The 22,750-nt window shown below is 45.0% G+C and overlaps 1 protein-coding gene and 1 long non-coding RNA gene across 12 annotated transcripts in view; one reads left to right on the forward strand and one right to left on the reverse strand.

Annotated features, from left to right (window-relative positions):
• Nucleotides 1-22,750, reverse strand: part of IQSEC3 (IQ motif and Sec7 domain ArfGEF 3) — a 147,504-nt gene that overhangs the window by 26,072 nt on the left and 98,682 nt on the right. For all 8 annotated transcript variants that reach the window (XM_081209852.1, XM_081209857.1, XM_081209858.1 and 5 more), the window contains 3 exons: nucleotides 20,185-20,473; nucleotides 8,738-9,825; nucleotides 2,130-2,291 (listed from right to left, as the gene is read on the reverse strand). In XM_081209852.1, coding sequence (XP_081065978.1) covers nucleotides 2,130-2,291; nucleotides 8,738-9,825; nucleotides 20,185-20,473 — 1,539 coding nt within the window. The remainder of the gene's footprint in view (nucleotides 1-2,129; nucleotides 2,292-8,737; nucleotides 9,826-20,184; nucleotides 20,474-22,750) is intronic.
• LOC308595855 lies at nucleotides 286-7,186 on the forward strand. 4 transcript variants are annotated; one of them, XR_014012125.1, is made up of 4 exons: nucleotides 286-458; nucleotides 2,171-2,562; nucleotides 4,340-4,560; nucleotides 6,480-7,186. It is a non-coding gene; the product is annotated as an uncharacterized lncRNA (long non-coding RNA). The 4 variants fall into 4 exon arrangements; XR_014012126.1 differs by having other exon boundaries at nucleotides 298-458; nucleotides 2,171-2,244; XR_014012127.1 differs by lacking the exon at nucleotides 286-458 and adding an exon at nucleotides 466-826.

Here is a 22,750-nt window from a genome sequence, read left to right on the forward strand (position 1 = left end):
TGGGAGGGGGGAAGGAAGAGGAGGGAGAGCAGTTTGACACTGCCAGGACAAATAGGGTTGTTAAGTGGCATTTACAGCCCACTGGCATAAAAGTGATATTCTCTTTCCTGGCGTTCTCGCTGGGATGGAACAGGAGCAATCATCAGAACGCACTGAGTGCCCATCTGGTCTATCACCCTCTTCTCACTGTGGCAAACCAGATGCCTATGGGAAGCCTGCAAGTACTAGGCCCTGAGTGCAACAGCGCTCTACCCACTTGTCATTCCCAATGACTGGCATTCAGTGACTTTTGCTCCTCTAGCTAGTGGCTAGGCCAAAGTGTCCTTCCTCTCACTTCGGCAGTCACAGGACAACTGACAGTTTAACTGCTATTCCAGCTTTGAGGGGAGAATTAAGATTTACTGCAGATGCTTGTTCTCTGGATGACGGCTGAGGCTGGTAACCAATAACCTCTGCTGGTAGGGGTGCGACCTGCCAGTGGCTCTGGGTCCTCTAGCCTGTGACTGAAGTGACCTTTCCCTTGCTTCCTCAGACACACAGCTATCCCTCTCCCTATTGCTTCTGCCCTAGTTACTTTTAATTGTGGTGCTTGTCACAAGAACATTGGAGGGAGCATGAGCCCTTGATTATGTCCAGATCAATATGCATGCAGCATATTAAAAAACAAAGGGGGATCAATATTCATTTCACTGGTTGCAAGGAATTAAGCCTGGTGGCTGTTTGACAGGAAGAAGTGGACCTTTAAATTAGGACGCCTGTGCCTGCCTGGGAAACGCATGTATGCTGCCTTGGGGGTCCCATGATGGAAGAAAAGTGGGATATAAATGTATGTACTGTACATAAATGGGAAAAATAGTTCCCAGAGGAGAAGTAATTTAAGTTGGTACTGTAAATACATCCTAGATAATCCCAGATCAGAGAAGGCCTGACCTGCATACAAAAGTCATGCTGGGCCGTATTCAATTAAGTTTTACTCAGTGTAGACCCACTGAAAGTAATGGAGGTCCATTACTTTCAGTGGGTCTACAATGAGTAAAACTTAGTCAAGTTCATTAATGTCCATGGGTTTACACTGAGTAAAACCTAGCTGAATGGCACCCACTGTAATGTCATCACAGAGCAAGGCCTTTGAAACAGAACAGGAAAAGTGTGCACAAAGGGGTCTGGGAAGGGAGCAAGATAACAAGGGTGCTTGGGGAAAATTCACAACGCTCTGAGCCCACCTCCAAACCTGAACTGGCAGACATACCAGCCAATCAAACACTGGCTGAAGCTTCCTGCTTGCCACCACCGCCTCCTCCACTTGCCCGTTCCTCTCCTCTTCTGCACTACTTCTGGCTATGGGATGTGTCCTTGGCTTTCCCCAGGCTAAGTCAATGGAGGACAGGATTGCAGGGTTGGAGCAGGTTGCAGCAGGGAGAGAGCAATGGAGCTAGCAAAGAGTGGCAAGGCTGAAGGTCTTCAGCAAGCGTTTGATATGCTGGTATGTCTGACAGCTCATGTTTGAAGACAGGCTCCAAGCTGTCTTTACATCTCGCATCTTTAGATATTTTAGCCCCAGTGATGCATGTCCAAGTAGCCTCAATCTGGTGTTTTGAGCTGCAACTGCCCTAGGCTCATTGCTTGAATTCTTTGTACGCCTTGCCTGCCGTCACTGCGGATGATGTCACTGGCCTTGCTTGGGTCATGCTATTTATTAGTGCTGAGTCAACGTAAAGAAGGTGGGCAATGGGGCAGGAATTTCCCCAAGTCTCTAACTGATTTGGGAGTGTAAGTGTCATTAGATATTTGCAGAAGGATAATCCAGGTCCCTTGATTCCCAGCCTGAGCATTTATCGCCTCCTCAAGTTGTTCCCATTTGTTAACGTATTATAAACCAGAATACAAACAAATCAGGCAGCCAGATTTTCCCTTCCTTAATGCTGTGGGCTTCTCTGCCTGATTTCAGTGGGATTATTCCCAATGCTCCCCAGATGCAAACAAGAAGCAGATGCATATTTATTTCAAATAAAGAATAATAGGAAGAGAGCAGCAATTGGGGGGGGGGATAGCTGGGGGGAATAGCTGCCAGTAGAAGGAGTCGTGGATGATGGGTGAGTAAAAGAATGGGGTCTGGAAAGGCCACTTACTCTAGAACATCCCGGTTGAACTGTTTCTTGCTGTTCCCCAGGAACTCCCCGATCATCTGCCGGCTGAGCCCCTTGCGCTGCAACAGGAAATGCGCCACTCCAATCGGCGTGTCTGGTATGAAGCCCCGAGATATAAGGAACTGGATCCCCTTGTCTGGATTTCTGGGAAGTAGAGGGAGTCAAGAGTCAACTTGCTATTCCCTTCAGTACTTAAGAGCACAGCAATCTCAAGCGCACTTCTTGTATCATATCAGAGCGCAAGAAGAGCCCTGATGGGTCAGACAAAAAGGCTGATCTAGTTCAGCATCCTCTTCTTGCAGAGACCAACCTGTAAGGAGCCAGCAAGTAGGAACTGAGTGCAACAGGAATCTACTACCCATTTGTGATTCCGAGCAACTGGTATTCAGTAGCGTTGCTGCATCGTACAATGGAGGTAGAACATAAGACATCATAGCTAGCAATTCCACAGCACTTATATAGGCTCCCCGTGTAATTCAGAATCCTGATCGCGCAAGTTTCTAAATGCATGCAGGGAGGAGGTAAGGATGGGTAACAGAGAAGGGACAAGAAGCAGAGGCAAAATTAGCGCATCCCCACTCTACCTTCACACAATTCAAATGGCATGAGGGCTTTAAAGCCTGAATAGGGCTATTATGTAACTTAGATTGCAGGCTGTGTGTTGTTGTTTTTTAAAAAAACTGCAAATCACCTTAGAGTTCCTTAGCAGAAAGGTGGAATATATATGCAGTAAGACACACAAATGGCAGTTACATAAGTTCCTTTCTGTGGTGTCAACTTTCATTTTACTTTTTACTTTGCAGATCTAACAAAAGGGATTTTTAAAAAATACAAATATTGCCAGCTGACCCTAATAATATGATTATTCTATCAATCCTCGTTTAAATGCACAGATTAAGATACATAGTCCATATGTCCAAATAAGTATCTAAACAAGATCAATGATCCCCACATAGAAAGGGCAGTGAAATCTTCAAGCCACTGAGTACTAGCTGGTGGGTGTTTGTCTTTCCACCCTTGCTCACAGAATCCACTTTTGTTGTCTGTTCTTCTGTTAGGCCACATTTGCACCATACATTTAAAGCTCTATGATACCATTTTAAATAGCCATGGCTTCCCCCAAAGAATTTTGGGAGCTGTAGTTTGTTAGGGGAGCAGAAAGTTGCTATTCCCTACCCAGAGCTACAAGGCCCTGAGTGGTTTAACAATCAATCCCTCTTCAGGGGGCACTCTGGCAACAGTAGCTCTGGGAGGGAAACAGCACTCCTGGAATTATTTGGGAGAAGCCATGAATGTAGAAATTAGCATCATGGTGCTTTAAATGTATGGTGCAAATGTGGCCTTATTCGTGGGCCCACCCCAGATATATAAAGGTGTCAAACTGACAGCCATTTTAAAAAAATAGCAGCCATTTTGGGTGCCACAGTCTCTCTTGCTGCACTGTAGATCTGAAAAATCACTTTTGGGGGGGCTGTGATCTTTCACGGCACCCAAAGTGGGCATTTTGGGGTGCTGTGTTGTGTGCTCTCCTCACAAAAAAACTCACCCCTATTTGTCAGTGTGAGAGTGAGGCGCAGGTCACGTACCTAGCTTGGAAACGTGTCCCAGAAGATGCACATCCTGAGTCTGAAAAAGTTGGACAGTATGTAAATTTAATCTGTCATCTGACTGATTCTGTTTGAAGTGTTGGGACTCTCTAAAAGGGTTAACTCTTTCAGTGAGACTCCAGCGCAGAGGCGCCATCTTTTCCAGAGGATTGAGGGGGCTGATGCGACGTTGCACAACGTCCTGACATCACGCATGCGTGCTGTGTGTCAGGACATTGCACATGGGGGCCCTCTGAGCATTGAGTTCATTGTTATTGAAAGCTGAATTTGCTCCTTACGCCATTTACTTAGCATGCAGGTGTAAAATAGCCGCATGGAATAAGTGCTATGTAGGTTACCACACAGTAACATTGCCCTAAAAAACTTTCAGTGCTCTACACAATGTGATTTACACCACAGCCTGTGTTGTTTATGGGTTGAGCTGGCAATATTTCCTCCTGTTTTCCTGAGGAGCTAAGCAAGTTTGGCTGGGTGCTGCGGGATTCCTACAGCTCTCCTGGCTTTCCCTTCCACCTACGGAAATGGCCGCCTACACAAACACCGCTATTATAGCAACACTGCATAATGAGGCTTTCTCCATTCCAGGAATTCCACCCACTCGCTCTGGAATGTGTTGCCGCTTGAAGTGCAGAGTCACAAATGCATTCAATCAATTTGCGGGAGGCTGTCACAATTCAGAATATTACTCAATAATTGCTCACGGGGGAGTTGCATGATTGAAGGCATGGAGAACAAGGCCATGCAGAAGACCTCTTGGGCCACATAGACCCAATTTTGTATTGGGCAGCGGTTATATAACGCTGTAGGTAAGCCACTGGTGTTATTAAATCCTGTCAGGAAGGTTTATGTAACCAAGCATCCCGGCATTTATTAGTGGTAGCAATAACAGTTGTTGTTCTGCGGGGAGCATTTTCTGTAACTGAAGGCTCATATACCCAGCCAAATGGTGAAGTGGAACAGCATCAAAGCCATTTGGCAACCAGAAGTCATTATTTTTTTATCATCACTGAGGGTGTTGCACAAGGGGTAATTAATTCCATTGGGGGAAAGCAGGGCAAAAAGCTGATTGAGAATGTGGTCCAAAATGAGGTACGTGTGCATATGGAGAGGAGGTGTGGAATAGGACCAGCCCTCAGCACTTACCACAAACTGTTATTTGCTTGAGTGTAGGCCATTTGGATTTTAAAGAGGGCCAATGTTTATGTTGTTCTTCAGTTTGAGGCAGAAGGGATGCAGTATTCTGGCTGGCTTCATTCTGGTAACATGGGTGCTAGGCAATGAGCAAATATAATAATCCTGCACCAAGCCCCCAATGGATCAGTGCATCTGGCTGCTAACCAGGCTGGTGGTTCGAGCCCAACCAGGAATGTCTGTGGGCAGGATTCCTGCATTTCAGGGGGTTGGACTAAATGACACTCGGGGTCCCTTCCTACTGTACAATTCTATGGTTCTAAGTATGTCCATAGGTGCAGCAAGAATAAGGCCAGAACAGATTGCATATCCAGTAGGAACATAGCAAGTTGCTTTATATTGAGTCATGTAGTTCAGTATTATCTGCATGAACTGGCAACAACTCAGTCCTGCCTACAGATGCCAGCAATTAAGGCCTTCTGTACACATAGTAGACGGTATGCCACTGAGCTGAAACCACAGTACAGTGGTACCTCAGGTTACATATGCTTCAGGTTACATACGCTTCAGGTTACAGACTCCGCTAACCCAGAAATAGTACCTCGGGTTAAGAACTTTGCTTCAGGATGAGAACAGAAATCATGCTGCAGCAGCGCGGCAGCAGTGGGAGGCCCCATTGGCTAAAGTGGTGCTTCAGGTTAAGAACAGTTTCAGGTTAAGAACGGACCTCCGGTACGAATTAAGTACTTAACCCGAGGTACCACTGTACAGGAGATAGGTAGATAGTTGGGTAGGCTATATAGGTCAGCAACATCTCCACTCCTAGGGCATGTCTGTAGCCACACAGACTAGCTTTCTACCCAGGGCTAGCTGCTTCTCTGGTCTTTCTAACGTCTGTTCTTGGGAACCACTTAGGATTCTGCCACCTCCCTCCTTATTCATTCATGGGGAAGAATAATAGCACCTATCTGCTTGGCCCCAGACTTACCACAGGCTTGGGCTGGACATGGTAAGTCTACAGAAGTCAACTGTGCCTGTGCTCACGCCTGTTTTTCTGCTCTCCTCCACCTCCCTTTCCCTGCCTTAACTCAGCCTCACTTGAAGGAAACAGGAAACAGCAGGGTCTGGTTGCAGGTTCCACTGCCCAGGGAGCTGGCATTCCAAGTGGACCAGATGTGGGTGTGTGGCCCAAAGCAGGCAGGGGTTGGGTTCCAGTGGCGGCAAAACCAGAGGCTGGTTAAAGGCAGGCAGAGGTCCAGATCAGGAAAAGAGACAGAACTAGGCAATCCTTATGCTAGAGAAGAACTGTTCAAGTGGAGTAGACAGCTCTGAGGCCAGAACGCTATAGTGCCTGGCCAGCTGACTGAATGCTAAAGCAAATTAGTAGCGCAGCTTAGGTGGCGCTCTTGACACCCACAGCTTGGGCCAGACAGATGTGCAGTATGGAGTTCTTAGAGCCAAGCTGTGATTTCTCAGAAAAGGTTTTTTTCTAATAAAATTTCTGAGTATGTGTTTTGGTTCCCCTCTGAAAAAAAGAGAGGACCACTTTGCAGAATAGTCTCCAAGTATTCTCCGTCTCCCTTTCCCCACACAGTGCCCAGGATCAATGCAAAGTCTGGAGTATTGTGTGGGATGAAAATGATGGTGAGGTTGCTGACATCATAGCCGCTAAGAAAGAAGCCATGCCACTGAGAGGTTGCAGTATCGGTTGGAGAAAGCCCCACCTTTGCTTTGAATTTTGCTTTCGGTGAAATGTTTGTGACATACCTAATGCAACTGTGTCCATGCCAATTACCTTCCAGAAATGTCATCAACTCAAGTGGCAATACAGCCTTTCTTCTAACAGTCTTCACAGCAAGCCAAAACACAGAACAAATAAAGTAGTCGGAATGTCCCTTTTGATTGCAAAGGAAGGTGCCCTGCGGTCACTCAGGTAAACAGCAAATCCAAAAACAACACATTTTATTTCTGCTGTGCATCTCAGAGCTGCTCCCCATGTAATGATTTCAAGTCAAAGGAAATACTCCAGCAATTCTCTCCCATAAATTTAGAATTATGAGTGGAGGTTCAGAGAGCTGTTTTAGGTACACTAAAAGACTTGGGCAGAGAACCGACCTACATAGAGGACAGAAAAATCTGAAGGGCAAAACTAGCAAAATGTTTCTCTGAAATCTGCTGTCAGCATAATTCCAACTACACGTGAGTCTAAAGGTGGGTGGTGTAACCTAAGATATGAAATTGGCCTTTTTGGACACAATCAAAGAAACCAAAGCAATTATAATAAACAACCCGTTATTATCATGGTTAGTGTGTACAAATACTTATATTGGGCACAACCCAGCCAAAGATAAGCACTTTTTTCAGTCAAACTGCTAACCATGTGCTCCATTATCTTTTGTTCTTGAAAAAAGAAGCTTAGGAGCGTTAAACTTTGATTTCAGAGCTTTGCAAATTTTGGCTGACCTTGGCTGCCAGCCAATATATGACCCATTAACTGAAGCAACCATTGAGGTCCTCCTCCAGACATCCTGCCTTCAGGTGTCAAATGGGTAAATACCAGAGACAAAGCCTTGGGGGTGGCTCCCTGAATCTCCCCCTAAGAAATCCATTTGACACTTGCTTCTCAGTTCGTTTCAAGGCAAGTAAAAACTGTTTCACTCGAAAGAGCTATTCTTCACATAGCAAATGATTCTGAGAGTATGCTGACAACACTAAGGCAGCCCTCCTGCAATTTGATTTACGGCAGCCGCAGGGCAAAGGTTATTATTCATATGAAGCCGCCCGAAGTTTGGTAGAATGTGCTTAGTTTTTTTAAAAAAAAAAATATGAGAGCCAATATGGGTGCAATTGATAGAACATCAGCCCTCGATCCAATTCTTCACTCAGCCATGAAGCACATGGGTTAGCCCAGGGTGAGTCATGTTTTCTAACCCTAAGTGTTGTGAGGCTAAAATGGGATAAAACCCTGTATATGCTGCCTTGAGCTCCCTGGGAGAAGGGTGGGATAAAAATTAAAAAAATGCAAAAAAAATGCATGTATTTCAAGTTCTACATTCATATTAATGTTTGAGTTAATAAAATGAGCAGTCCCGGAGATACGCCATCTGCTATTACCATCCAACAAATGGAATAATAACCAACTGTTAAAGTGCATGACAACGCTATAGAAGGGCAAATTACAATATTCCCCCAAGGATTACTGAGGTTCAGAGAATCATGCTGAGAGCCAATAGAAGAGGCCCAAAGTGCCTCTTCAAAAACCGAGTCCAACATGTAATGTTTTTGACCTCCCCTGACTCCAGTTTCCCGGCTGCTGTGCCTGGTTCCCTCCCCACCCCCACCCCCAATACCTACAGCTATTTTTCACAGCACAGTTGCCTTAGCTGAGCGAAAGCAGGAGAGAGGGATAGGGGTGAGAAAGATATTAACTTGCTGCTGCCTGGTATATAATTATACCAAGCCCGCCAAAAGAAAAATGGCAGCCAAAATGCTCAGGTCAAAAGTGGCAAATCTCTGTGGAGAGGGCATGAAAACTGAGGTAATTTTTAAATTCTTTTTTAAAATCCACAGATGATAATTGGGATGTTTATGTCTCATTCTCACACAGTCCTATTTAGATAGCAGCCAGAGAACTCTCTCAAGTGCTGTGGACTTTCTTTCCCCCTCTGCGACAGAGCTTCAGTGCAACTGCCTGACCCACAATAAAACAGGGTCTGCATTTCTTAGGTGGCCGAACCCTTAAACATGAAAGCAATGTGACTTGAAGAAAACATTTTTCCCCAACAGCCTTTGTTGTCGCAAATTGAGGAAAGCCACGGGAGATTAAAAGATTTATTATTATTAGCCACTTACATGTTAAAGAGGTTTAGCCCAATGCGGTAGAGGCGTTTCCTCATGGTGTCCGTGGAAAGAGTAGGAGATTTGCAGCTGGCCGGGTTTTCACAGTGATACCGCGGGAGACTCAAAATCATGGCCTGCAGGGCTTCCTTTGAAGACAACTCTGAGGCAGACTTGGCCGAGGTGGAGGTGCTGCTGCTGCTCAGCTGCTCTGAATTGTCCACATTTTCTGCCTCCGAGCCCTTGTTCTGCCCAGCCTCGTGGCTGGAGCCGAACTCCAGCTTCTGCACCATCATTTGTTCTTGGTCTGCTTCCCCTCCCGCCAAGCCGTTGGTGTTGACGTTCCCCTCAGTTGCCGTATGACTATTCTGAAGGATTCCGGAGTCAGGCTGCCCCTCGGAGACAGCTTGAGGCTCTTGGTTCTCTTTCCCAGCTTCCTCTGGGATTTCTTCTATTTTGGCAGCTTGAGAAACCCCTGCCTGGGTGTTGTTGGCAAGGCAGTTTGCCATAGACACCGAGGTAGATGAGGAGACGGAGAAGTTCTTGTTGTCAATCTGGACGGTGACGTCCCGAAAGGCCATCATGAGGGTGCTGCTGCTCTTTGGCAACGTATCTGGCAGCAGCCCTTCCTCCTTCTCTTGATCCTTCAGTTCGGCTTCCAAGTCTTGGTTTGGCTGCATCGCGCTGAATGTCTCCCTTATCTGGTAGGAGCTGCCATCTTGAAGGGAACACATCGTCTTCAGGCTCCATGTGCTGAGGGCGTCATCTATAGACTTGGCCAAAGACTGGACTTGCTCGGTGAAAGAGTCCTCCAGCTCAGTCAGCGCCCCGCTTATGGTAGCTGGCAAAGACGGAGACCTCACCAAGGGGATGCCAACAAAGTTATAGCCTTCCACAAGGGCCTTCTCAGCAGAAAAACTTTCAGAGTTTTGGACTCGGACTTTCCTCAGTGAAATCCGCCGGGGCATGCGACTCTCCAGGAGCGAGTTCCGTATCTTCTCAAAGTTTTTGCTGAGCTGGTACTGGCGGAAGGCAGTCTGGATGGTGCAGGCTGCTCTCCGAGAGACCAGGTGGCCTCCATATTTGTGCTCTAGCATTTCGATCTGAAACAGAAAAGCAGTATTTTTAAAAATTGATTTCTGAACCAGTTTCCGCGACTTCAATTTACAGATTGCTCTCTAAGTATGCTCTCGAAAATTCAATACTGCATTTGTGAGTCTCTTTTCCCTGCTGTGTGCACTGAGGGGCTCTGGAAACGATTTACTTGGCTCACAAAGGAATGGTTTCCTTTTCTTGCAGGGCCCATATCCAGTTCTACCTAGGGGGTGGATGAGAGGATGCATCTCTCCCAATTTGAGCCATTATGTCAAGGGGGGCCAGGGTCCGTATTTCCTCCCACACACCTGGGACAGTGGCTTCACCTCTGCTGTCTCAGCATGGGCACGCAGGAGCAGAATGCCCAAATGTTGCTGCACATCAGCGATATTTGGATGTTTCATCCCCACCTGTACATATGGGGCCAGTAGAAATGGGACTGAAGTCCCTTGTGGGCCGGGCACACTCCCCCCCCCCCCATGTGCTAGGCAGAGTCAGGGGATGAGTATGATCCAATCTAGCCTTATGTATTTGCATACTCTGTGATTCCAGCTGTGCTGCTTAAAAATATTTATTATATGTACCCTATTTGTTAGAACAAACGATCCAAGCATATACACCAAGAGTTAGAAACTTCTGGTCCATAGAGCACTCTTGGCCCTTTTTAATTTTATATAGTTTAATTACCTTTTACATATTATCATTTCTATATTTTTAACTTTCTGTGTTTTATTTACATTTGTTTTAATTTTTGTGAGCTGCCTTGAGTCCTGGTTCTGGGTGGAAGGTGGGACATCATCATTATTAAAAATAACCCTTATGTTCCTCAGCAAGATAGGGACATCGATGAACCAAAAACCTCCCTCCACTTCTAAATATTTTGCTCCTTAATAATAATCAGCAATGCAAGAACTATAAACAAGGGAGAAAAAGATAGTGGTGATCTGTGTCCTGCAATGACACCCCAAAAAGAACTGAAGATCTGGTTTAAGAGGTTAGAAATATCACCAGGGATAAATATCAAGAGGAGTGAGAAGATACAAACACCCTGGATGGGCTAGTTATTGATGAATGCCCAGAAAAAAACCACTGAATTAGTCAAGGAAACCATGGCCAAACTGGGCATTGTGCACAGAGCCTGGATGCTCTGCCCAGTTTGTCTGAAGACTTTTTGTACCAATAGTCTCCTTCTTGCTACTTCACTGATAAAAGCTTAACAAGAGGACCACTGGAGTGTGCTTTCAGTCCACACCATATACATCATCCCAGCTTTGGTCCCCATGAATGATCATTAGGTGACAATGGCAGCGGTGGTGCTAATGCAGGTGATGGATGGAATTGGTGAAGAAAGTTGAAAGGATGGACACTAATTATCCCCGTAGAGATTTACTGAGACCAGGGTTGGCTTCGTTCTTCTTTCGCCTGATAAATTACTTTGTTCTTCTTCAGAGTTCTGGAGGAAACGGGGGTTTGTAAGATTTCAATTAATAAAATGAATGAATTGGAGAGGGAGGGCCAAGTGATGGAAATCACCTTTGCATTGATAAGCAGACTACCATATGGGAACCCAACTGATCATGCTGCCACAGGAACACCAGCCGCTCTCTGCCCTTACTAATGATGCCATTACTTAGAATAATAAATAATAAATTTTATTTATACCCTCCCCTCCCCAGCCGAAGCTGGGCTCAGGGCGGCTAACAACAATCAAAATAATCCAACATTCTAAGAACCTTTCATTATAAAAATTAATTAAAATCAAATTGATGGCAACCATTAAACAAAATTCTGTGCAGATTGCCAGCGGAGGGGGTCAGGCTGCGCCCTGACCAAAGGCCTGGTGGAACAGCTCTGTCTTACAGGCCCTGCGGAAAGATGTCAGGTCCTGCAGGGCCCTAGTCTCTTGTGACAGAGCGTTCCACCAGATTGGAGCCGCGGCCGAGAAAGCCCTGGCTCTAGTTGAGGCCAGCCTAACCTCTCTGTTTTTATTTGCAGTTCTTCTGTGGGACATACCAGGAGAGGCGGTCCCATAGGTACATCTGAATAAGTTTGAGCATCACACTGCATGATTCTCAAGAAATGTCCACCCCAGTTATTTCTCTCCTGCACAAGTATGTACACAATTCCCTCTATTTCCAATGCTCAGGTTATGAATGCTGTTGCATATGTAGCCAAAATGGCACTATCCTTGCAGGAGAGAGGTATCAACAGGCTTGGGGGAATCCTGAGGTTTTGCAGAAGTGCACATTTCCTTCCGTCTTCCCCTGCCTTGTCTATCAGCAGTTACTAGAAACAGGGGCAGCAAAGGACGTGTGTGTGAAAGCAAGCTTCCACAGGTGCAGCTGATACAAGTATATGTGCACATATTGATGTGCATGTCTATACATCACAGTGCTTATCTAGGGCCCACTGAACTGGCTGGATGCATCTGCTGATGCACATGGCCATATGGGGACACAGTTGAGCACAATTAGCTGCCCGTGAAGGCAGCCAGAATTAGGGCCAGAATTCTGAGTGGCATAGAGTTGTGCCACTTCCCCCAAATTATTTTTGGATGTCTTAAGGGATGGATTTTGTCAATAAGTCAGAATCAGTTTGGGCTGAGGGTCTTTCTCTGAATAATTAAAGCATCTCTTTTTCCATTTCCCAAGTTCTAGGAGTGATTAGGAGGACTAAACGCTTTCTGCCCACTGGGCTCTACTCTAATGAATAAAACATTATTGCAACCCCATTTTATCCAGTATATGAGATGGACAGTAGAAGCAAATGATTTAGGATGAATTCAGATGGCCTGGTTGACATGTTGCCATTTTTACAATGATGCTGGAATGCTGCACAGGTCATATGAACCCTTCAGCACATGTCTGGGTTGCACTCTCTCATGTCCTGATCAAAGTGCAACTTGCTGAGTCACAATGCGGCAACATGTGCTGGAGACTCCACACGGCAGATTCAGCATTAGCATTGGGGGAAATGGTTACGTGTACTAGCATTGAATTATTTACATTTAAGGCCAAAATCGTGACCAATCATTATCCACTATAACAGACACATGGTATAAGCGCAGCAGACAATATCCATAAATTAGATTGTATCTTAGGCTTGTTACGCAGAAACTGAGAAACTCGGAGATATCAAATATCTCCGGGTTGCCTGGAGAGCCATGTTTTAGACATTTAAAAAGGGGGGGGGAGTTGCCCAGGATATTAACTGATCTTATACCTTTTTGTATTTTTATTTTGTCTTTTTGTATTTTTATTTTTATTTTGTATTTTTGTATTTTTATTTTATTTTTATTTTTTGTATGATAATTGCTGTTGTTTCTGATGTTTCTGATCTGTTTTACATTTGTTTTATGGTTCTCTTTGTAGGCTGTCTTGAAAATGTAGATTATTTGAATAAAAAGAAGAAAACAGCACCCCATATTAAAGCCTTAGCTCACACTAAGCCCTGAGATTCCCATGAGGAAATAAGCACATTTAAATAAAGCATATACATTTAAAAAAGAAAGATATATAAAATAATACTTGTGCAGTGAAGTGTCTCTCCTGTGGTCCTATTTGCTGCAAATAGCACTGTTGGAGACAAACAGCAGCGCCAGGGTGCAATTTTGCTGAGTAAATAATATGGGACAAAGGGTTAGACTCACCACGTACTGCAGTGCTGATGTGGATCTGAACCCCAATAGCAGCTTTTGCTAAGGATGAAAGCCTACTTATAAGCACACTTTTAAGTAATGTGTAGCTTGGAACCCTGAATGTATGGCCTAGTTGTTACAAAGCTGATTAAAGTATGCCTTGCTATTAATAAAGCTGAAAATGTCATGGTGGCGACAATAGTAGGAACCATCAGCTATGTGGTTGACCACTTGAGGTTTCTGATGAATCAACAGCTTCTCTAGGAGTTTGTGTGTAGGAGTGAATAGATGGGAACCACTCAACCTCTCTCATTTGAAATTTTGAGATTTAATTGCTAGCCTGAAATAAAAGGACTACCCTTAACATGGTACAGTGACTGTGTGACTAGATTAAATAGAGCAAGTGACCTGCTTGCATCGTATAGCTTTCCAACATCTTTTCCCAGCAGAACATACAGTATTTTGTGCAGAGTGCCATGTCTGCCATCTGGGGCAGGAAGGAACTCACTACATGATGGGCTCAAGAGATGAGAAGCTGGCATCATAGGGGTGACAATCCCCATGGTAGGTGTAACATGTAGACCAGCTGCCATCAGCCCCTTGAGAAGTACTTCTTGGGCATCACCTTGGACAAAGATGTGTCTGAATGCTCCCTTATGTACGAAAAGCTCTAATTGGCTAAAAACTAGCACACCATTGTTGCCATGTGGGTTTGCTTGGGCTAGGAAGAAGAGAGGTCCAGACTTCTATCATTCCCTTACCTGCCTTTCTTTCTGACGAAAAAAGCCCCAAATGTTGTAACCTTTCCTCATAGGGGAGCTGTGTGTGTGCTTTAAGTACTTAAATTAAAATATGCTAATCTGTGGCTCGGTTAACCAGGCAGCTTTTAGTTAGACTCGTCTAACCAATTAATTGATTAAATGTTGTAGCCTTAACATTTGGGGGAAGCTGTTTAGAATTCTGTGCCAAAGATCCCCATCACGGACACATGGTTTTTTGGAACTGGGAACTGTGCCAGGCCAAGAAATCCCTGCTGCCTGGAGTGGAGCTCAAATGACACACACACAATCACAGCTATGGCCAACACTTAAAAAAAAGTCTTGCTGCGCCAATCCCTGTCTATATCTGCCTTCTTGCTTCTCCCTGCTGCGTGGCAAGGCAAACCTTGACTGGAAGCCTTGATTTGGGGGAAAGGGCCATAGGGAAGTACGTACATGCATACATTCACAAATAATTTTATTTGTATGCTGCTTTTCCACAATTCAAACCAGCTTATAATGTGAAGTAATGCATAACTACAACATAACAAAAGTGGTCATAAACAACAAACAAAACATTAAAAAATACGCAACCCAACTGAACTTCCACATAAATCTGAATTGGGTACTAAAAAACAACAGCAACAACACCCCTCCCTTCAAAAACAACAATAACCAAACACCAAACAGCCCAGTCCATTAACATTTCCATTTAAAATGGAGGAACTGAAACACTCTGAACTTGGGCTGGACTATACAATTACACCTCCAGCTTCTTGTTGGATAAGAATTATCCCTGATAAGAATTAAATAAGTGGCAGGAGCACAAACTTTTCTAAGCAATGCTCCCGGGGGGGGGGGACATTGTTTTAATAATGGAGGCAGCCCTAAATGGCTTCACTGAATGCCTAAGCCCTTGCTGCAAAAGTAGCAGGAAATTTCTTTCTATCTGCCTTGCATGCAGAAAGTCCCAGGTTCCATCCCCAGCATCTGCAGGCAGGACTGGGAGAGGCTCTTACCTGCGACCCTGAAGACCTGCTACCAGTGTATGCAGTGCTGAGCTGGATGGACCAATGATCTGACTCAGTGTAAGGCAACTTGGATGTTTTCCTGTGTGAGCCATGAGGGTGAAACAGGTTTGAAAGTGGTTTAAGTGCATGACACAGACATGACAGTGATGGAGAACCTGCTTTATAGGCAGAAGGTCCCAGGTTCAAATTCTCAGCACCTCCAGGTAGGCCTGGGAATGTTTTCTGTCTGGGAACCCTGGAAATCCACTGCCGGTCCGTAGGGACAATGCTGAGCTTGATGGCCCAAAGGTCCGGCTCATCGTCATGGGGGATATGCGTGCAGATATTTCTACTTCTGCATCTCAGTGCAAAAAATAAAGACTTGTGGAAACTTGTGCAAAATGAAGTTATGCATAGGACCTAATGCACAAGAGGTTTGGTACCTAGGTTCAGCGGGTATCTGACCTAACTGGTTGCTAAGACCAGGCCATACAATGGGATACCACCTTCTCAGAAACACTGTTAGCTACCAAAAGTAGTTCAAGGTTCTGTTGCTGACATTTACGGCCTTAAACAACTTTGGACCAGCAGACCACCTCCCCGGGTAGGGACCTAACCAAGATCTTCTAAGGGGACCTTGCTGGTTGCTCCACACCCTCCCTTGGGCAATCCGGGAGGCAGGAATGATCTTTTAAGCTCTTAAAAACACATATCTCTACCCAAGCCTTTCTGGACTTTGACTCTTAATTTTTAATTCTGTTTCACACACTGTTCAGTTTTATCTGTGCTATTTTTTTTTCCCCCAAATAGAGATTTTTATTAAGTCAGCCTTCACCAACCTGGTAGTGTTGTCCTGATGTTTTGGACTAAAACTCCCATCAACCTCAACCAACACTATGCTTGGTGGGACTGGTGGAAGTTGTAGTCCAAAACATCTGGAAGATATCAGGTTGATGAAGGCTGCATTAATCAGTAAAGTTTTCTTTTTAAAAAATAAAAAAAATAAAATGAATAAACTATAGCTGGCTTATTTTTCAATAAGCTAGACTGCAGATGTCATGCACGCTTACCAGAGAGTAAGCTCCACTGAACACAGGGGGACTTATTTCCATGCACATGATTGTGCTGTTAATCTCCATTTTTCAGAGGCTGCCTGCTCACTGGAACAGAGCTCTGCTACTGCTTTAGCTTTCATTCTTGATCGCGGACTGTAGATTTAATTTGTTCATCTCTAGATTCATTAAATACCAATTGTACTGCATTTCCCAGGATTTTTTTGTGGGTTTGTTTGATTTCACCTATATCCTTTATTTTTTTTAAAAAAAGTTATCCATGCAATATATTTCCAATTATACTTGTTGCTTCATTTTGCCTTTCTCAAGGGAGGTGGTGGGAACATTTGAACTTCTCCAGTTTTCAAACTTTTTCTGGGTTTAACTAGTAAGAAAACAAAAAGAAAGGAAATGATTGGATTTTTAAAGTTTGTCCTGTTGGACCAAGGCTTGCCAACATAGAAAAAGTTGCAGTCTCTTCTTCTCAAGAAATAAATTTGTAGCTGATTCTTGACTTCTAGGTTTCAGCTTGGGTCAAGGTGAAACCCCCACACCTAAAATGTGAGAAGCACTGCCCTACCCCTCTTAAGGAAGCTACTTCAGTTTGAATTTCAAGGGGGAATTTTGGCTTTTTGCAGGTGCTGGATAGTTATTGGTGTCATCAGCTTTAGGTCAAATTTTTGGATGTGAAGGTATTTTTTTTTCCTATTGGTGAGCTTTACATTTCCTTAAATGTTGGTGCATGTTAATTGCTGGTATTTTTTATTGTTCTGTTGTAGCAATAAGTATACTTTCTATTATGCATTGTTGTTATTCTACTGCATTTGGACTTCTTTTTTGTATATACATTTGCTGTGAATATAGATGCATTTGTGGAAATTGTAGTTTATAAATAAAATGACTGTGACTATGAGCAGTTTTATGTAGATTTCCTCTTATATTTTACCATGTTTATTAATGAAGCAGCTGACGGGCTAGAGGGCAAGTTGGTCAGGCGAACAGATGTAGTTGACTGTAAGACTCCTGTACCTTCAATAGTTGTGTGGTTTTTTGGGGGGTGGAGCTTGTTGCTTTTGTGTCACAGTGTTGCAAGAGTGAGGAAAAATCTTTGCATGCCAAATTCAGCATAGGGCCAGCCTTGGTATAAGACAAGTGAGGCAGCTGCCTCAGGTGGTGCATGCAAGCTGGTCTGCGCACGGGGTAAGTAGCCAGCCCAGTCATTCATCCTGGTATAACCTTTGGAGGATGAAGCTGCGAGTGGCACACAGCCTGTCCTATGCCTTCGTGGAAGACACTGACCCATGACCAATATTCAGGTAAGTTTGACTTGCCAGCCCAGCTGGCTTCTGCACATAGAATGGGAGAGGGTGCCATCTTGTCCTTTGCTTCAGGCAGCACAGTATCTTGAGCTTGCCCTCGTTCTGTCCAGTTAGAATTTTTATCTCTACATCTCTATTTCCATTGCAGTTATCTGCAGAAGGCATAGAAATGCAAATTACAGGGGGTTGGGCTAGATGACCCTCCCAACTACATGATCCTACAAACCTTTCTGTTCAGCTGAGACTGGCTGGCGGTGAAGGAGATTCCTCTCTTCTCCTCTGAGCCAGTAGGCCAGCCAAGGCTCAAGAAATCATGGAGATGCCATTCCCCACTTAAGCTCAGCCTCCCCTTTGGCTACTCGCCCTTTAGCTACTGTCAGGGGCTCTTACTCACACAGATCGGGGCATTATAGCTCCACTCAGCTGGTGACAGGAGGGAATGGGGATGCTAAGATAAGAGGGTGTATCTGATGGCAGCTGCGTAGCCCAGAACAGATAAAATGCAAACAAACCGTCAGTCACTGGAGCAATGCGACTGCATGTGCAGTCCCCTCTTTACCCCCTTTGTTAGGAAATTCAACATCTTTCAGGGGAGTGCTTTTAAAAGAAATCTCCTTTCGCACACTTCTCCCAGATATGCAGAAACACACTGTATGTGGGTAATGCTGCTTTGGCTACAAAAGGTGAATGAATGTCCCCATTTTGCTTCCAAACAAGTTGGCAAAGAGCTACTGGTTTCTCTCTTAGACGTATCAATTAGCCAGTCGGGATTTTCTGGCACAGCCAGCAAGGCTTCAGGCAACGGGTACAGTAAACTAGTACTAGCCAGTAAACTTTGGATTCTGCCATGTTCTATCCTATTCCATCAGATTCTGCTAGGTTCGACCCCAACTTGCCTGGCTCCTCAGTATGCTGCTCTGACCCATTGGTTCTGCTACTGGTCAGACTCTGTAGGATGTGGAACCGCCACCTCCTGACCAGGATTTCTTAAAAGATTAAAAGCTGGAAATCCCAATTCAGTCTAGCATCTTTGGAACTTTGGCATGACACCAATGCATAACTGGAAAATCATTTTCCCAGTATACAGCTGGATGCACATTATGGGTTCCTCTCTCGGCGTTAGCCCTCAGCCATCTCCAACTTGGTGGCCTACAGATGTTTTGGACTACAACTCCCATAATGCTGGGCTAGGGCTGATGGGAATTGTAGTTCAAAAACACCTGGGGGGCACCAGGTTGAAGAAGGCTGCAGTACAGGTTTCAGTGCAGAAGTTTAGAAATGTAATGAACTTGGACTTTGGATGGAGAAATGGATGCTCAGAAGGAGCCAAAACATTTATCTGGGTGAACAACAACAGTGACAATGAAGAAGTAAACACAACAATCCTCGGTGCATCTATTCAGTCCATTGGGACTTGCTCCCAGCCAGGTAGATGTGTGATAGATGCAGCCAAAAACATGTATAAACGCACAATGAGATCAGAAGCTAGGCCTGGCACCCAGAAATGCAGTGAAGAACCAGCTCCTGGTGCATCTCAGCTGCGTCATTTTCCCTGTATGGAGGTGCAATAACTGGACATGTTTCAGCCCCTTGCATTTTGTCAGCCCATCTATGCTGCTGCTAAAGGCACAGGAAGGAGTCTATTCACATTTTTTAAAAAAGACCAACACGCAAAACAACAAATCTAGGAGCTCATCTTCAGTGCAGTTGTGATATTCTGTTGATTATCAGGTGTCAGGTCCCTGCTAGACCCAGGCACATAACACAGTGATCTAACAAACACCAACCCAGATCTACATGTTTTCTTTTCCCTGGGCTTTGAACCCCCTGTGATAACTGCAGTGTATACAGCAGACCTTGGATGGCTGACTTTAGAAAGTGGGGAGCAGTGATGAATATACATTGCAGTTCTTCTGCTCCAGACACCTTTCACTGTGGGGGACAAAGTAAGGTATGCAAAGCCTCAATCCTTGATCTATCTGTCAGATGAGTAAGAGGACCAGTTTTGAATTGTGGGGTGCAGCTTGTATAGCACTGCTTGGTGAAGGGTCTGTGGGGTGAATGATGTATCCCTGGGTACCGTGAGCCAAAAGTAACAGGCACTGAGAGCTGGTCTATGTCTTGGTTTCGTGACAGAAATCTGCGCCCTTTAGGCAAATTTCTTGTCCTCTGGCTGAACTGTGCAGAAATCCTGCATCGGGAACATTGAAGAGCAATGTAGAAAGTCAGCCTATTTTCCAATCTAGCCCAGGACTAGCTCTGGCTAGCAGCAGCTTTCCAGAATCTCAGGCAGAGAGAAAATGGGTGTGGGTGTGGGTGTGGGTGTCTTTCACAATGTCTGCTACCTGCTCCTTTTAAATGGAAATGCCAGGGACTGAAGCCAGGGACTCCCTGCATGCAACACGTGTGCTCTGCCTCTGAGTCACGGTCGTTTCCCCCATCTGTTATGCCCGTTCCCCCCACAACCCACGTCAATGGCGGTGGTCTGCGGGGCAGTGGTGATGCACATGGAAACTAAGCTAGAGAGTGGATCAATGGCCCCCAGCCCGCCCCGGCCCCGTCTCCCACGGCATGAGGAGAAGCTGGTGTACCTGTTTATTCTTTAAGTCAAGGGAGAGCTCATAATCGGAAGTGGCAGCATGGGAACATGTGGCTGCCCCTTTGCTGCGCTGGCCTCTCACGGGGGAACCCGTATGGTGGAGGCTGGCCTTCTGCACCAAAAGGGAGCACCCCGCAGCCTGATCCGCCTGCTCTTCCTGCAGCTCCGCATGCCGGGCTTTTAACTTCAAGGTGTCGGACCTGCCTTCCTGTCTGCTGGCCTCCTTCGGGTCCTCCGCGTCACACCCGGGTTTCTTGCTGGCTGAACCGCAGGGATCGTCACTGTGAACAAAACGCAATGTTTCTCTTTTGTTTATTTGGTTTTTTTGTTTTTCTTTTGCTTTTTTGCATCCCCTTTTCGTGTTCATTCCCTAGCCTTCAGTAGCTAATCGGCTTTGCAAACAGCCGCAGAGCATCGTCGCTGTGGTTGGGCAGAAGCACGGAAGCTCCTGGGCTCCGGTTAAAAAGCTGGCGCTGAGTAGGCCCTTGCACTACTACGAGGAGCGTGGCAGGGGCAGGGGAAACCATCGCTCTTTCCTCTCCTCCGCTGTGTTACACACCAAGGCCGTTGAGGCAGTATAAAGTGAGGGGAGGCCTACACCATCTGTGGCTCACCAAGCCAACACACACACAATGTATGGTAACCCACTGGGGTCATGACTTCCCCCAGTTGCTGCTTCCCTGAGACTCCAAAAAAATGGGAGCCTTGTTGAGCTCCTGAGAGGACAAAATGCTTAGCAGGTGGCCTACAATGGGTGTGTTCATGGGGCAGATATAGGCCAATCCTTTTCAACCAAGGCATAAAAACAAAAGTGTCTGTATTCAACTTATACGTTACAGGGTATGCCTCAGGTATGTGCAGTGTAACAGCCAAATTGTGAGATGAAAGAGCCCTGACCAAATCAGAGCCATACAACTCTCTGGTGCTGTAAGCACCCTTATATAAAGTGTGGCCTAAGAGAGAAGGACTTTTATTAGTATGTAATGATAACAGCATGAACAGAATATTTTGTAGGTCTAACTCTCGAAATGAGTGGTGTTGTGTAAGACTGTGTGTTTTTCATTTAGGCAGAGTATGAGGTAATGTACTTGTTCTTTTTGGTGCTTGTTTTATATTTGTACTCATAGCTTTATGTACAAGTTTTTTTAAGTGGTAAGGAGGTAGAAGTGTGGTGAAAGCAGTTTGACAGATGAATAGAAAAAGAAAACCACCACTGTTACAATTACTGCAAAACTTACTGCCAATCAGGAGGAAGTAGCCGAATTATGATAAGTTGCTGGTTCCCTATTTGTTCTTTTTATTGCTTGAAGCCTTAGCCTGAGAATGTTTACTCAGAAGTAAGGCCCATTGTGTTCAGTGAGACACCCAGAAAAATGTGTGTTTTCTTTCCCTACACACCTATGGAGCTGAAATCCTGAATTTGCATCTAGACTCCTCCCATCCTCGGGCACAAAACAAAAACAGAACAGAAATTATATCACTAACAGTAACACACAGTCAATGATCCAACAGACACTTGCACACACAAAAAGAAATTCAGTGTGCACTGATCTAAGGGCCCACCCTATAATTTTCACCAACACACTGACTTCTGAAACACATCAAAACCAAAACCTTCCTTTTAACTTTACACAGTTTAAGAAGTGGTTAGTGGTTTGGCAAGAGAAGAATAGTTGCTACCATGGGAGACTTCCGGGTTAGCGCCTCCGGCAATGGCAGATTTCCTCTGATTGGGAGGAATCCGCTTCGTGGAAATTAGGGTCTGGACCGCCACGGTGAGGCGGAGACCCATCAAAAATAACAGGCGGGAGAAGCCTGTGGACGTGGGATTCTGCAGGCACCTTTTGCGCCTCCCCTACTCGCGGGGAAACCCGGTTTTGGGGATCCGGAGCAACGTGGGATGAGCGGCGCGGTGCTTCGAATCGACTGCTCTTTTCACGGAGTGAAGCCGCATTGCTGTTGCCGGAGAGCGCTGACTTTTTCCTGTGGACAATTGGACTTTAAACAACTACCCATGAGTAGAACGGAAAATTGGACTATGAAACATCTTAATTTGGCACCAAAGTGGGAAGGTTCTAAACAGGAAGTCTGCCTTCCGCTTTTGTAAATAGTTTGAAGCAAAGACATTGCAAGCTAAAGTCTGGAAAGTCTTTTGCAAAGGACTAAATTTCCATTGGCTAAAACTACTAAACCCCCCTTGGAAGCAGGAGAAGAGGGGGAAATCTTAGATTGTTCAAGCCTGCAGGAGAGAGAGTAAAGAAAGATAAATTTCCACCGCCTTGAACTTGGGAACGGGTTGCTAGGAAGACAGACTTTTTGGGAAAGTTCATTGACTGTGAATAAAACGTTTGTTGATAGATAGTTAAAAAAGAGAAACATATTGATTCCAATGTTTCCTTTTGCATTTAAAAGGAACAAAATATTTGAAAAACAAAAGTAATTTTGTTGCTGGATCTGCTTTTAAAAGGACAGATACAAATAGAAATTGTTTCCCCTAGAGGGAGCTTTTGAAACTGTTGTTGGAGTCGATCTGGGGAATTCTCCAGCTGTAGAGATTA

Source organism: Podarcis bocagei, assembly GCF_964188305.1.
Source record: "Podarcis bocagei genome assembly, chromosome: 10".
Classification (NCBI taxonomy): Eukaryota; Metazoa; Chordata; class Lepidosauria; order Squamata; family Lacertidae; genus Podarcis; species Podarcis bocagei.